The sequence below is a fragment of the Numida meleagris genome, chromosome 3 (assembly GCF_002078875.1).
Source record: "Numida meleagris isolate 19003 breed g44 Domestic line chromosome 3, NumMel1.0, whole genome shotgun sequence".
NCBI lineage: Eukaryota > Metazoa > Chordata > Aves > Galliformes > Numididae > Numida > Numida meleagris.
In genome coordinates this window covers 106,751,866-106,765,900 of record NC_034411.1, presented here as the reverse complement: position 1 = coordinate 106,765,900, position 14,035 = coordinate 106,751,866, and the positions used below count along the sequence as shown (strand labels likewise).

Below are 14,035 nucleotides of genomic sequence, written 5' to 3'. Positions count from 1 at the left end.
GGACTTCCTGCCTTGCCAGTCTATCTGCCTGCAACAGCTGATAAACTTCTCTCCCCATCCCTTTCCGTTCCCCATCCCTTTCCGTGAGCTTTCTGGTGTTGGTTGGAATGCCTTGTGTTGTATCTCAGTCTAGGGGGAAGTCGTCCTTCAGCCTAAGTCAAGGTAGACGAAGGACAGCCCTCACTGTAGGCTTTCCTAGTGTCTCCTTGAGCATTCCTGTTAGCATAATTTTGACTTTGCTGCTTGCATCCCATAAATAGCCCCACCAGTCCCTAGTCCTGTAAGCAGTCGTATGGGATGTGCACACCGGTGGCTCGAGGTAGGACGTGGGTTGGTGGGGATGGGTTGGACTTGGACTTCCTGATCTTAGAGCTCTTTTCCAACCGTAATCGTTCTGTGGTTCTATGACAGTTGGACTGGTGTTTTTACACTGCAGTGCTTTGGTTTCAGGAAAATTATGTGTTTAAAGAATTACACTATTTCTTTAACACAGTACCAGCCATGAGCTCCTGGAAAGTAGCGTGTAGCAAATTCTGAAATATCAGAAGACTGGAGGGGTTCAAGGCCAGGTTGGACAGGGCCCTGGGCTTCCTGCTGTAGTGCCCGCAGCAGGGGTTGGAGCTGGATGATCTTTGAGATCCCTTCCAATCCAAGCCATCCTACGAGTCCTCTCCCTTCTAACCCGCAGAAGTGTACAGCTCCAGACTCGATGTGCTTGAACAAATTCATCCATTACAGGTCCTTCGTTTTCCCTTTAAGCACCAATGTGATGACTCTGTTGTCACCCTCTGATTTTGGAGGCTGCCTTTTACAGTAACGATGACCAGAGAGATTGAAGCCGGTGCTTTACAACTACTTGAAACATCTGAACAATAACATTTCAAGCCTGGCGTTCTTCTCTTTACAACACAGTAGTTGAGCATCGTACTGAAAAACATGGCAGAAATGTTTCCCCGCTTCCTTTTAAAAGGACAAGAGACAGCCATGTGTCAGAGGCTGTGCAGGCAGCCTGGCTTTGTGCCACGCTCCTCCAGGCCCCTCCAGGCTCTGGGCTGTTGTGCTTCTCCAGCTCCTTGCCAAGTCCTTCATCTCATGCTCCCCTTTGTGAGAAGGGTCGGGGCAGTGCCAAACCCACATCCTGCCCTGGCACTAAAGCACCTTGCTTTGGCTCTGGGTGTAACGTTCCTGCGTGCTCTGGGGCTTTTGTTTTGTTTTAAAGGATGTGCCCCCTCCAGCCTCAGGGATAACTGCTGATACCCATGTGGTTTTCCAGTGGGATCATCTCAAAACGCCAGCCGTACCATCCAGCACTGCCTCTCTGTGCCCTTCACATATTCACACCCGTCTGCTCTGTGTGACAGCCACTGAACTTCACAGCAGTGGCACATGCAGAGCCCTGTAGGCATTGCCTGTGTGTCAGCACAAGTGATTGCCCCCACCCAGCCCTGCACACGGCAGAAGCCGGCTGCCATTTAACTGTGACAGCACTTGGCTTCTTGGCTTTACCCCCCCACAATCCCAGTTTCACCTGCCAAGATGAGGCAGTGCCTTGAGGATTCCTTTCGTTCCCAGCAGAGGAACTGAACGTATCCAGCTTCCTAATAGCTGTCTCCGTCCCGATCCACCTATCCTAAAGCAGCTGCTAAAAGGAGACAGGCAACTTCATGCTCCCGTCTCGTCCTTATGGGACTGGTGTGTTGCTGGCTGGCCCTGTGGGCACGCAGCTTGCAGCAGGTGAGCCGCCTGCCTGGCGTGGTGGACCTGGAAGCCACGGTGCCATAGGTGAGGCTGCTGGCGACTCCAAGGGCAAGGGCCAGCAATGCACAGACAAAGCAGCGACGCGCTGTGAGGATTGTAAATGATTTTTCCGCTGCTAAAAGCCAGCTCTATAAATACAGTGCTCTTGCACGGAAGAGCTTTTTCGACTGCAGCGGCTGCTGTGACGTCTGTCAGCGTTATCTGTTTATGCTGGCATCAGGAAAGCGGGCTGGCTTGGCTTGTACCAACAGGATTGTCTCCTTATCTCTGCGCAGAAGATGCTTGTTCGGGAGGGGTGAGGGATGCGATTGAATTCCCCCACCGCAGGTGCTTGCCCTGTTAAAACCGAACGCGCCGAGCTCCATTAACAACCACCCTTTCCTTTCTCCTCTAAGTGCAGGCATTTTGTCACCTGTGCCTACGCCGTCTCCGCTCGCCTTTAAGCAAAACTCATCGATAATTTGCTCCCAGGCCGGGAGAGGCGTCTGGAACCACAGCCAAATCCACACCGGCACAGCCCGGCTTCCGAAGCAGCGCATTCATGTCTCCCTGCAGCGAGATTGTTCCGTAGCCCCGCTCGGTCTCGGTGACGTAGCAGCCTTATCGCGGCGTGGAGGTCTGGCACCGCCGCCGCTCCCCGCCGTAAGCTAATTACTATGCGGCAAGATGATCAGTTTTCCCCCAGACCAGGTTTCTATTTGTGTGCTGTCAAGTAGAAAATTAACATGGACGCAGGCCAGGAATGCTTCACGCCCGAGTGCGCCGGGGCCGGAGGTGGTGAGGGGAAGGCAGGCTGGATTTCTGAATGGCGGCGGTGTGGGATCAGGTGGTGCCGGGCATCCTTAATGGGAGCAGCAGAGGAGCTGAGGAGATGGGGAGGAACCGGAGCAAAACGCACACAGCCCTCACGAACCGCCCGGCTCCGCGTGCTTTGTGTTCAGAACAAAGCCAGTCGGTATTTTGTAGAACCACAGCACTGGGTGAGATGGAAGGGACCCTTCAAGGCCATCTGGTCCCACTCCCTGCACTGAACAGGGATACCCACAGCTCCATCAGGTGCTCAGAGCCCCGTCCAGCCTGACCTCGGGTGTCTGCAGGGACATCACCACCGCTCTGGGCAACCTGTGCCGGTGCCTTGCCGCCCTTAGTGTAAAAATCTCTCCTTATGTTTCCACAGAGCAGGTGGGGGCTGAGGGCTGCACCGTTCCGAAGCAGCGTTCATTCATCTGCTGTCACATGGACGCTGCTCGCACTGCAGAGGTGGGAGTGGGGCTGGTGGCCGAGTGGCTCTGCCCACCCGCGTTGCTCCTGGGGCCCAGGCAAACACCCCAACTTCTAGGAATTGTATTGGGAATTTGCAAGAAGTGCCCCCAAAAATGAAGTTAAATCATAATAGATTTTTCCTCTCCTGGTGTTTCTCGCTTCTTGTTCATCAGAAGCGCTGTGCTTTGGAGGGTCCTGGTGCTTTTTAGGAAGAAGGTGTCAGGTGGTAACTACCAGGCAGAGCCACTGCAGCTGCTGCGTGTGCCTGTTGCTTAGGGGAACACATTGCAGGGATCCCTGGTGGCTGTGGGGCTTTCTGCTCTTTTCTCCCACCGGTTTTAGTTACCAGAGGTCATTAGTGTCTGATTGAGCTATTCAGCTGCAGCTCTGCGGCACCTTTTAGCTGTTCCTCGGCACGGAGACACTGGTGTACGTCATCCTCCTCCTGGCTCTGATGAGCAAGAGAGGCTCTGAGAAGCCCCTGCCTTCCTGAGCCGGGCGGCTGCTGGAGCTGAGCCCCACAGCTGTGGGGGGAGAGCGCTCCGTAGGGGTTCCATGGGGGAGGTGGGGGCCCAGGTAGGCTGCTGTGCTAATAACTGGGCGCCTCGCTCTCGAGATTGCCTCGGCGCTGAGAGCCTCCCAGGCCTTCGGAGAGAAAATTGATCGTGAATTCCTCCGGTGCTCGGTGAGTCATCCCAAATCCCCGGTCTCTCAGTAATACTTTGCCAGATGGGATGAATGTTTCAGCAACCATCTCTGGAAGAAGCCTCAAGACATTACGCAGCCTGTGCATCTAACATCTCGCAGACCTTGAACTTGACAAATTTGGGGTCGAGAGGCAGAAACATTTCGCTGCCTGCATCTCTCCCAAGGCCTGGTGGTTGCACCGGTGGCAGCGCTTTGCTTAAGTGTGAGAGAAGGGTTTGCATGTAAATATTTAATTGTGCATGGTTTAAAGTCAGGAGATCCACGAGCTCTGGGCTTCATCTGTCACCATAAAGGCCGTGCTGGCATGGTGGCTGCGGACAGGGGATGCTGCCAGTGCAGCTGGGCTGGGCCAGGCCTGTGTAGTCATTAATGAAATGTTGCTTCTGCAATAAAGAGATCAATGAGATGGAAGCTCACCATCTGGAAGCTCCGCGATGGTTCTTAACTGATTTTTAAATGGCAAGTCTGCAGCTCTAACCGTAAGCAGGGCATCTCCTGTGTGCTGAGAGGCACCCCGAAAGTTGGATGCTGCAAAACCAGTGCCTTAGTTCTACCTGTTAGTATTGGTGACAGTCTTGGGTTTGAGATTCAGCCTTAAGAACAAATAAGAGTGATCCATTTGGTAATATCAGAAAGCTTCTGCTGTGGTTTTCCTTGTGGAGACCTCTCAGATCACCCAGTCCAACCCCAGCCCACCCCCCCATGCCCACTGACCACATCCCTCAGTGCCACATCTCTAAGTTCCTTGAACACCTCCAGGGATGATGACCCCACCACCTCCCTGAGCAGCCTGTGCCACTGCATCACTGCTCTTTTGGAGAAGAAAGGTTTCCTGATACCCAACCTGATGTCCCCATGCCACCCTCAGGGTCTTCCCGCAGAGATGTGGAATGCAGAGCAGATAAGGATCCTGCCTGTTTCCATCTCGTCCAGTGTGTGCCCCTCCACCTCAGCTTTCGGAAGAAAACCCTAAGACCTACAGGTTGAGTAGGTAGCTGATCCTAGGGAAACCTTTAATGCTATCTAAATGTGAGACCAAAAATACTTCAGAAGAACTGGTCTTTGATGGTTCAAAAGCTAATTCGAACCCATCAGAAATGAGGATGGTGACACAACACTTTGCTTTGCTAAAACTTCACAAGCAGTTCACTAAGTTATTCTATCAAGGTACCAAAATACCCTCCCAGAGCAGCGCTGCTGTGTTTGCACCTTGTGAGCACTTGGGTGTGCAGGGCTGTCAGGCTCCTTGCTGCAGCCCCCGCTGTCCCTCCAGGAGTTAAATACAGGGATTTGAGGGATGCAAAAGAAGAACAGAGCTTTTCAAATTGGCCAGGTCCTAGAGCAGGTGAAGCCATTGTAGAGTTAAACTGGCTTCCATTAAATTAAAGGTGTAGTGCATGAAGAGCAGGTTGCAAAGGGGAGAACAGAGGTCTGCCTGTTTGTTACTGGAGCTGTTTCTCCCATTAGTGCTGTTTATCGAGCAGGAGGGCTGACCACGAGCTGGAGCTTTGTCAGAACAGGGCTGATCTCTTTGCATTTGCGTCAGATCCGCAGCGCTCCTTCTGACGTGGGCTCTGCTAGCAGAGGCTGGATGTGGCTGGGGGGGAGCCAGGGGTGCTCAGGGCTTTCTGCCTGTGGGTCATGCCTTCAGGAGTAATCCAGTCTCCAATCTGAAAGCGTTTTATAGCAGAGGAGTTGGGGAGCTGATGAAGGGAGACCCCGGGCTTCAAAACACTTCTTAACACAGCCGTGATTTGAGATTTCAGACAAATTTCCAGGCTGCTTGGGATCTCGGCTCTTCTTGTGGGACGTGGTGATAACAGCACCACCCTGATAGGCAGAGGTGTTGTGAAAACAGAAGTTTAACAACGCTGGGAAGGAAGCGAGACTCTCATTTGGCAGAAGAAATAGAGGCTTTCAGGTGTGGGTTTCTCCTCCAGGCCCCCGAAACAGCAGCACACGCACTGAACGCAGGTTAGGCACAATTGCTGCTGGCGGCTTTGGTGCTGTTCATCACTTAGCCCTTACTAGAGAAAGGATTACGAAGCGCTGTGCATAATCATGTACGTACATAAAGATGTACCTAAATCACAAGTCTAACAGCGGCGCTAATTAGCTCTTTCTGGTTGCTGCGGCAGGAGGAGGTCACGAAGTGCTGAACTCTCCCATCCTGCGCTTGGTCCCTCCAGAGACTGCTGGAACACACGGGAAGAGCTCTGCAGGAGAGCTCTCAGAGCCCAGGGCTCTTCCTACTTTCCCTTTGCATTACCCAGTGTGTGTTTTCTGACGGCTGCCATAGCATTAGTGGTTCTCTGTAGTTCTCATCAGAACGCGTTGTTTTAAAAGAAGGGAGCGTGTCTGTGCTTCCTTTCTGTGCTCATTTGAAAATGGAGAGCATCACATTTGTGAGATGCTGGGTAACGTTTCCAAACCGCCCTACTTGTAATTTCCAGAGGTTTTTATCTCCTAGATCTTGAAGAGCTTTTGAGAAATAAGTTGCCTATTGTCTAATCTAAAAAAAAACACATCTTTGCTGCGGGGATTGATGTAAGGGTTATTCATTGGCTTCTTAAATTAATAACGTTTCTGATTGCTCTGAAGTGCTCAGTTTTCCCCAGAGATGTTAACGGTGTTGGTTTTTTTCCATTTCCTTGGTGGTGATAAGGCGTTCTGGTTATCTCACATCCTTGGCTTTCTCCCCATTGTCACCATTCGCGGCGGTTGGTTGGTAGCCATTCACGCGAGGCGGCCTCGTGTTTTCCCTGAAGGTAAAAATCCAGCATTGTGAAAACTGTAAATGCCAAAGCAAACTGATCAGAGGCCGTGCGTGGACGTTCTGTGCATTCTTAACTCGTGTATCATTTTGGAAATGCGATGTGGTTTTTTTTGGTTAGCGTCCAGTACTCAAGAGAGAAGAAAAAGTTCTTTTATCACATCTTCCCCTTCTGCTAGGTATTTGAAACCATGGGTTTGACCCTTCCTCATTTAAGTAGGTCCTACCGACGTGAAGAAGTCCCTTTGCCTGGGCTCTGATGGTCACTGGGTGGCTGCCAAGTGCTGTTAAATGCCGGCTGTGCTATGAAGTCCAAACTGAACAGCAGTGGATTTCACAACAAGGCATTTTCTTACAGCCAGCCAAGTTTCTTCTTGGATTTGGTGGAGGTCGAGGCAAGAAATATAAAGAAAAACCTAAAGCTTCTCTCTCAGAAGCAATCCCGAGTCTCCACCAACACCACGGGGAAGAAGGGGGGTTGTGTTGGCTTGCACACCGCTCACGTCACTCTCCAAGTCACCCGACCGCATGTCTTAAGAGCTCCAAAATGTGAGCTTTGTGATTGCTGAATGATGGCCTTTGAGTGCCCCTCATGCTCTGGCAGCATCAGTCGGATCACGGGAGACATGCCTGGAGGACAAGGAGGTTCTCAGAGAGGGCCTCGGCCGCCCCAAATCCCAGAGGCTGGCTTGGGTTTCGCTGCTGGTCTGGGTAAAGTTCATGGCACTTTGACAGGTACCATTTCCTGCCCCATTGCCTGCATAACCAATAATCCTTTGCTCAGCACCCTTGAAGGACAGCCCTACCCAACAGAGATCCTACAGCGATTTGGGTGCCACGGTGTCCCTACCCAACGGAGATCCTACAGCGATTTGGGTGCCACGGTGTCCCTACCCAACAGAGATCCTACAGCCAATTCGGGTGCCCATGCAGTGAGCCCGGGGCTCTCTCTTCCCAAAGCAAAGCACGGAGTGAGGCAGTCAGTCCCATAAAACTCGGGAGAGCTCTCACTGCCAGCAGAACTGCGGTTGGCACATGGGTGGTTGGAGGCAATTTGGAAGGTTCAGCTGATGTGGGTTCATGCTGCCTGGCACGCGGGGCTCCAGTAACTGCTTCTAAGAAATGGATCGAGGGGGAAGGAAGCTGTGAGATGCTGCATGCCCTGACTGTGCTGCTTCGGGAAGGATTTCAGTGGTTGCCAAAAGATGTGGAGGCCTGTGTAGAGATAATTCTCTCGTGTGCCTCGGTAAGTCTCTGCTATGGAAATTTTATGAACTATTAGTAGCTCTTTAATGAGCCTGAAAACAATCTCATTTTCACTTAGTTCTGTGCCCAGTGAGCCATGGTGAAGGAATCTTTGAGGATACTCGGGCTCTGCTGCTGCACTGCAATATTTCTGTGTGGCAGAGCTGAGTCAGAAGGGTGTATTTATGGGCTTTGCATAGAAAGGTCACGGGCAGGGGGCTGCACGTGGGCAGTGAAGGCTGATTTCCTCCATCCTCCTTCAGGGCCAGAAATGTTTAACCTTGACACAGCGGTCACCTTCCACTGTCCTCTGTTGGTTCGTTTGCTTTTAGTTTCATGTTGCAGTTTAAATGTTACGGTAAAAAGATTTGGGGGTTTTATCAGTTGGCTTCGCCGTTGTTCAGCCACCACCAAAAGGAGAGAACAAAAGGGCTGTGAAATGAATGGGCAGCCGGTGCCAGAGGATGTGTCATCGAAGATTGCGGCGAGGGACGCTTCCAAAAAGCCTCAGCTGGCCGTGGGTTCTGCCCAGGCAGGAGTGATCCGAGCCCCTGCGCTCCCAGATGGGTGATGGTTAATCTGGAAAGGGTCGTTTGAAATCTAAGTTCAAAGTAAACTCACTGCTAAGTTGGGTGTGGAATGTTTAACGTTTATAAGCCCATTTTAAAAGCCTAGACTGAGAAACGCAATTGGCGATGGCTTTGAAAGTCAAAAAGCTTCTTGTGACAGCTCCTGGCCTTACTCTTCCCTTCCTGTGCGTTATTTTTTTTTGTGATACTTTGGGAATGATGCTGCTTTTCACTGGGGAGAGCAGATGTGACATTGAGGTGCACACGCTGTAAGTCAGAGCAGCAAGGTGTCCCTGGGGGTGTTCAGGGCCGGGCTGGATGGGGCCCTGAGCTGGTGCCTGATGTAGTGGTTAGCAACCCTGCCCGCAGCAGGAGGGTTGGAACTGGAGAAGCTTTGAGGTCGCTGCCAACACAAGCCATTCTGTGATGATGCTATGACTGGGAAGAGAACTGGTGCCACCCATACTTTCCTTTCAGTATTGTTAGACATTATGGATTGCTTCTCCAGCTCTTATCCTGGCGTGACTTGTGAGCAGACGAGATGCACATTGGTTTAATAGCTCTCATTCTCTTACTTCTTGTGCACTGATGACCAGAAGCCAGCAGCGTAGTCCTTTGTCTATTGTTTGGACCTTGCATCCATACAAAGTTGTGATGATCTCACAATGGAGATGACTTTGTCATGATTTATGGGCAGTCATTCGTGCCCCACGGATCTTTTATTCCAGTCAGCAGTGCCTACTGAGTTCTGCTGCTGTTGTGGAAGAAGGCAGCGTGGCTGCTGGCTGTCAGCCTGCTTTTAATTCCACGTTTCAACACCCCGTTTCTTTCCCAGTTGTGGCACGCTGATCGCAAAGCGTCCTTCCTCCACCCTGGCTGTGATTTCCTGATATTCTCTGAAGACAAAGAGGTAGTATTGTATGCATGTATACAGTAGTATTTGTATTAATGGCATCTCAGTAGGCTGGGTCTGTTGCTGTTTGGGTTCTGAGCAGCTGAAGTGAATCCTGAGCTCATCCTCAGTTGCTGTGCATCATTTTGCTTCTCGGGGCTCTTGCTGCATTTCAGCACAGTTCCTTTCAGAGAAAACTAAGCCACAAGCTGTGCTCCAGAGGCAGATCCAGCCCAGACACCGAGGTCTGAACGCATGGCGCATTGCCCAGCTTCAACCCAAGCATGCAGTGGGAAGGAGGGGCCCGGGGAGCCAAAAGTCCAGCCTGAAGTCAGCATCCCAGGCACAGTGCAGATGCATGGGCTGAGCACCAAGGGATCCCATCTGCTGCTCTGCTCCCATTGCACCAGGTTGGACTCCAGGAAGTCTTTGTGCAGCAGCTCGTACCTCCCACCTGCCTTCCTTCCCCCTTCCAAACGCAGATCCCGCTGCTGCAGCACGATGAGCCTCGTGGACGAGCTCTGCCCTCTGCCCTGTGAGCAGCACATCGCTGCCTTTCTCTCCCCGTTTGTTTTTTTTTTTATTCCATGTCTTCAATTCCCAGCTCTTTTAGGAACTGATTGTCCAATGGTTGTAATGCCAGATCCTTGGCTTCCATCCTTCTGTACCCAAACCCAATGGCTGCTTCTTGGGATATCTTCGTGAGAACTTTTCCCCTCAAAAAAAAAGCTTCTTGCCTTGAAAAACAAGGTTCCAGCAGTGCTGGAGATAGCAGGATGCCCCAAGATCTCATTGAGTCACCTCTCGCCTGCTCCTTTCCAACTTTCTGAAGCTGTGGATGCCCCTAGAGGTGCCTGGGCCCAGGCTGGATGGGGTCCTGGGCAGCCTGATGTGGTGGGTAGCAGCCCTGCCCACAGCAGGGTGTGGGTGGGATGTAAGGTCCCTTCCAACCCAACCATTCTGTAGTTCTGTTGAAGGACAGTGGTTCTGTACAAGAGGTTCTGCTACGAGCACGGCTTGATGACGGCAGAGGTGCTTCAGGAGGCAGCACTGCGTGGGACCCCAGGAGCACGAGGCTGCCAGCTGCATCATCAGTCTTGTTAATGGCTTGAACCCATTGCCCTCAAACGAGGAGGAGCTGGCACTTGACTAGGGCCACTTAATAGCTCTGAGATTAATGGAGGCAGCACACGATGCTCCGCTGCAACCTCAGCTGCCTTCTTTTAAAATCTACACGTTTCCCAAGAGCTTAAGGAAAAAAAAAAAAAAGGGAGTGTTAGCCAACTCTAATCGAGGTGGTTTGAAAACCGTCATCTGAATTACTCTGTTGTCCTTTAAGAGGATTCTTCTTCAGCTTTGATTTTGCTGATCCTTTCGCCTGAGTTCTGGGCTGCTGGTGGAGTGGCTCTGCTGTTTTACTGCCAGTGTCTGTATGTCACATCCCAGTGTCTGCTAATGAGCCCCGGGGATTTGGGGGCAAGGTATTGATACAGGTGTTGGCTTGCTGCAGGCCAGAGAGCCAGCTCTCCTGGGCAGGAATCACAGAACTGTTTGAGTTGGAAGGGCCCCTTAAAGGCCATCTGTCCCACTCCCTGCACTGAACAGGGACACCCACAGCTCCATCAGTGCTCACAGCCCCGTCCAGCCTGACCCTGGGTGCCTGCAGGGACATCCACCACCTCTCTGGGCAACCTGTGCCAGTGCCTCACCACCCTTAGCATAAAAATCCTTCTCCTTATATCCAGTCTAAGGACCAGGAGGAGGGATTGGCTGGAGCTGTGGTGCTCGGGCATCTTCCTAAGCACTGCAGCATGCTTTGGGGAACGCGTCACAGCTCTCCAACACGCTCCTGGTGCCGAGGTGGCCACAGGTGCACAGGCAGGAAGGGGTTACGCCGGGCACCGTGCGGTGGGGACACAGCCATTCCTGGAGAGCCATTTCCAAGTGCCACAGTTTCCAGGAACTGGCTGGAGGCTCTGAGATTAATCATAGAAGCACAGAATGGCGTAGGGTGGAAGGGACCTCAGAGATCAGCTGGTTCCACCCCCTGCTGTGGGGAAGAGGAAGAGAGGGCTGCGGAGTCTGTCCTCCCATCCCTGCCCACCAGCTGCAGGGACAGCGGTGCCGCGATGCTGAGTCCTTCCTCTGCTGATGACTAATGTCTGCATATGTGAGTAATTAGATAAGGTGAAGGGGGGGGGAGGCTGCTGGCACAGACCTGTCCTGCTGCAGGATGCAGCGGGGTTCATTAGGAGAGGAGCCTCCACTTCAATGAGGAAATTGGATTGCGGCTGCGGAGCCCACTTGTCGAGCTGAAGTGGAGCTGAGCTCATTTCTAGGAGCGCTGGGACAGAGCCTGCCAGGCTCTAGAGCCCTTCAGTTCCTGGTAGAGGTGCCTGCAGCTGGGCTGCCTGCTCCCGGGAGCCCGCCTTTGGATTTTGTCTGATCTCCCAGATGCGGTTCGCTGCCGTTCCCTTCCTCTCTCCCTCGCAGCTTTTCTCAGCACAGAGGGCAGGGCAGATAAAACACTGCATTAAGGCTTTGTCGTTCTCCTCGCAGGTGTTGGCACGAGGAACTACTACAGGAAGATCGGCTACGAGCTGGAGGGCCCCTACATGGTGAAAAGGCTGCAGTGAGCCCAGCAGGCCCTCGCCCCACCTGCTGCAAGGAGAGGACACAGATGAGCCAGGAGGAAGGCTCACGGTGGTGGCTGGATGCTGAAAACCAAAGACTTGCTAGCTGCAAAGGACTTGCTCGTGCCCGTGGCAGCGTAGGGGGAGCACGGTTCTCCTGAGGTGTGCTTTGCCCCAGGAGGGGGTGGTGGACATCACATATGCCTCCAGGGCTTTGCTGTGTTACAATATAGGACTGGAGCACAGGTGAACTGAAGGGCGCCCTGTAAGGCAGCCTAGCGTGGAAAAATGTCCGTTATTTCTACGATGCCACCGTTGGGCTTTTAATATGGATTGTAATTGTGTGGGTTATTCTGCAACATAATTGAATTCCTGCTCTGTGCATATTTATTTACACTGCTGTGGCTTGTTCTCCATTCCAAGCAGTGCACTTCGATGGGTGGAAGACTGAGTAGAGGAAACGGACCTGGGGGGGTGGTCAGCACTTGGCTGAGCATGAGCCAGCAGTGTGCCCAGGTGGCCAAGAAGGCCAATGGCATCCTGGCTTGTATCAGAAATAGTGTTGCCAGTAGGAGTAGGGAAGTCATTCTCCCTCTGTACTCAGCCCTGGTGAGGCCCCACCTCGAATACTGTGTCCAGTTTTGGGCTCCTCACTGCAAGAAAGACATTGAGGCCCTGGAGCGTGTTCAGAGGAGGGCGACAAAGCTGGTGAGGGGTCTGGAGCACAGGGCTGATGAGGAGCAGCTGAGGGAGCTGGGATTGTTCAGTCTGGAGAAGAGGAGGCTCAGGGGAGACCTCATCGCTCTCTATAACTGCCTGAAGGGAGGTTGTAGTGAGCTGGGGGTCAGCCTCTTCTCTCTTGTAACTAGTGACAGGACGAGGGGGAATGGCTTCAAGTTGCGTCGGGGACATTTAGGCTGGACATTAGGAAATACTACTTTTCTGAAAGAGTGGTCAGGCGCTGGAACGGGCTGCCCAGGAAGGTGGTGGAGTCACCGTCCCTGGAGGTGTTCAAGAAACATGAGAGAGACATGGTGAGAGACATGGTTTAGTGGGGTTATTGGTGGTAGGTGGATGGTTGGACTGGATGATCCTGTAGGTCTTTTCCAGCCTAGCTAATTCTATGATTCTGATTCTACTCCTGCACCGTAACCAGCCTCCATTGGCCTCCCTCCAGTTCTGTTCATTTCCACACTCAATTTCCTGTTCCTCCATCCTGTAACTCAGTGCTCTGGGCACAAGAACGCTGTGTGGCAGCAGGGGCAGAAGCCTTGCTTGGGGCAAGGTGTCCAGCACCCACCGTTCTCCCTCGTCCATGCTGCTTTGAGTCAGGATTAATTCATCAGGAGATGATGGAAAGCACTGCCGGTAAGTGGGGCCCGTTAAGCTTCTGCCACCACAAAGCACAGGAGAGGAAGACGGATGCACTGTGATTTCTGTGCTGAATCCTCAACGTTCTCCCCAGAACGGGGCTGTTCTGGTGCTGCCGTGCATTATGAATCACGCTGACGTGCTCGGCTCCACCAGCCTTCATCTCCAGGTAGGAAAAGCTCAGCACTTTGTATCTGAAGGCTCAGCCCCCTGGCAAAGGACACGCCGGATACATTTATTTCTTTCAGGCCAAAGCTTTTTAAGTTTACCAGCAGCTTCATCAAATAAATAAATAAAGCCTCTTTCTTCCTCGGTCTTATTTTTAGCTCGCCCTTTGTGTGTTCTTTCCGTGGTCTCAGGCTGTGCGGCTCGCTGGGCAGGCTGCAGAGCTGCAGGTTGGGGTGCGATGCATCCAGCCGCCCCATTGGGGTAGATGTGGCCAAACACACAGCGTCGGTGCCTCTCCTGGAGCTTTTCCTTCTGCTGGAGATGAGGAGTTCCTCCAAAGCCCAGTGCCATTCTCCGTGCGCGGCTGTGGTTTGGGATAGGGGTCAGCTGAGAAAATGGGAGAAGAAAAAGCAACTTGAAATCCTGGAAGAGAAAAGGGGCTGTTGGGATCTTGGCCACGCTGCTGCTCGAAGCGTTGTGAGCTCCCCTGGGGCTGGGCTTAGTTAACAGAGGGTGGGCAAAGGGGCAGCGTGGGGTCACCCACGTAACAAACTGGGGAGTCCACTGGGGCTGTGGGCACTGAGTGGGCTCAGCAGGGCCGAGCCGCTCGCACCAACCTCCTTGCAAAGAGCTGGCTGTGCTCATGTTTTCAGCC

The 14,035-nt window shown here is 52.6% G+C and overlaps 1 protein-coding gene across 1 annotated transcript in view; it reads left to right on the top strand.

Annotated features, from left to right (window-relative positions):
* Positions 1 to 12,237, top strand: part of ELP3 (elongator acetyltransferase complex subunit 3) — an 87,591-nt gene extending 75,354 nt beyond the window's left edge. The window contains exon 15 of the mRNA XM_021390613.1: positions 11,768 to 12,237. Coding sequence (XP_021246288.1) covers positions 11,768 to 11,844 — 77 coding nt within the window. The 3' untranslated portion in view covers positions 11,845 to 12,237. The remainder of the gene's footprint in view (positions 1 to 11,767) is intronic.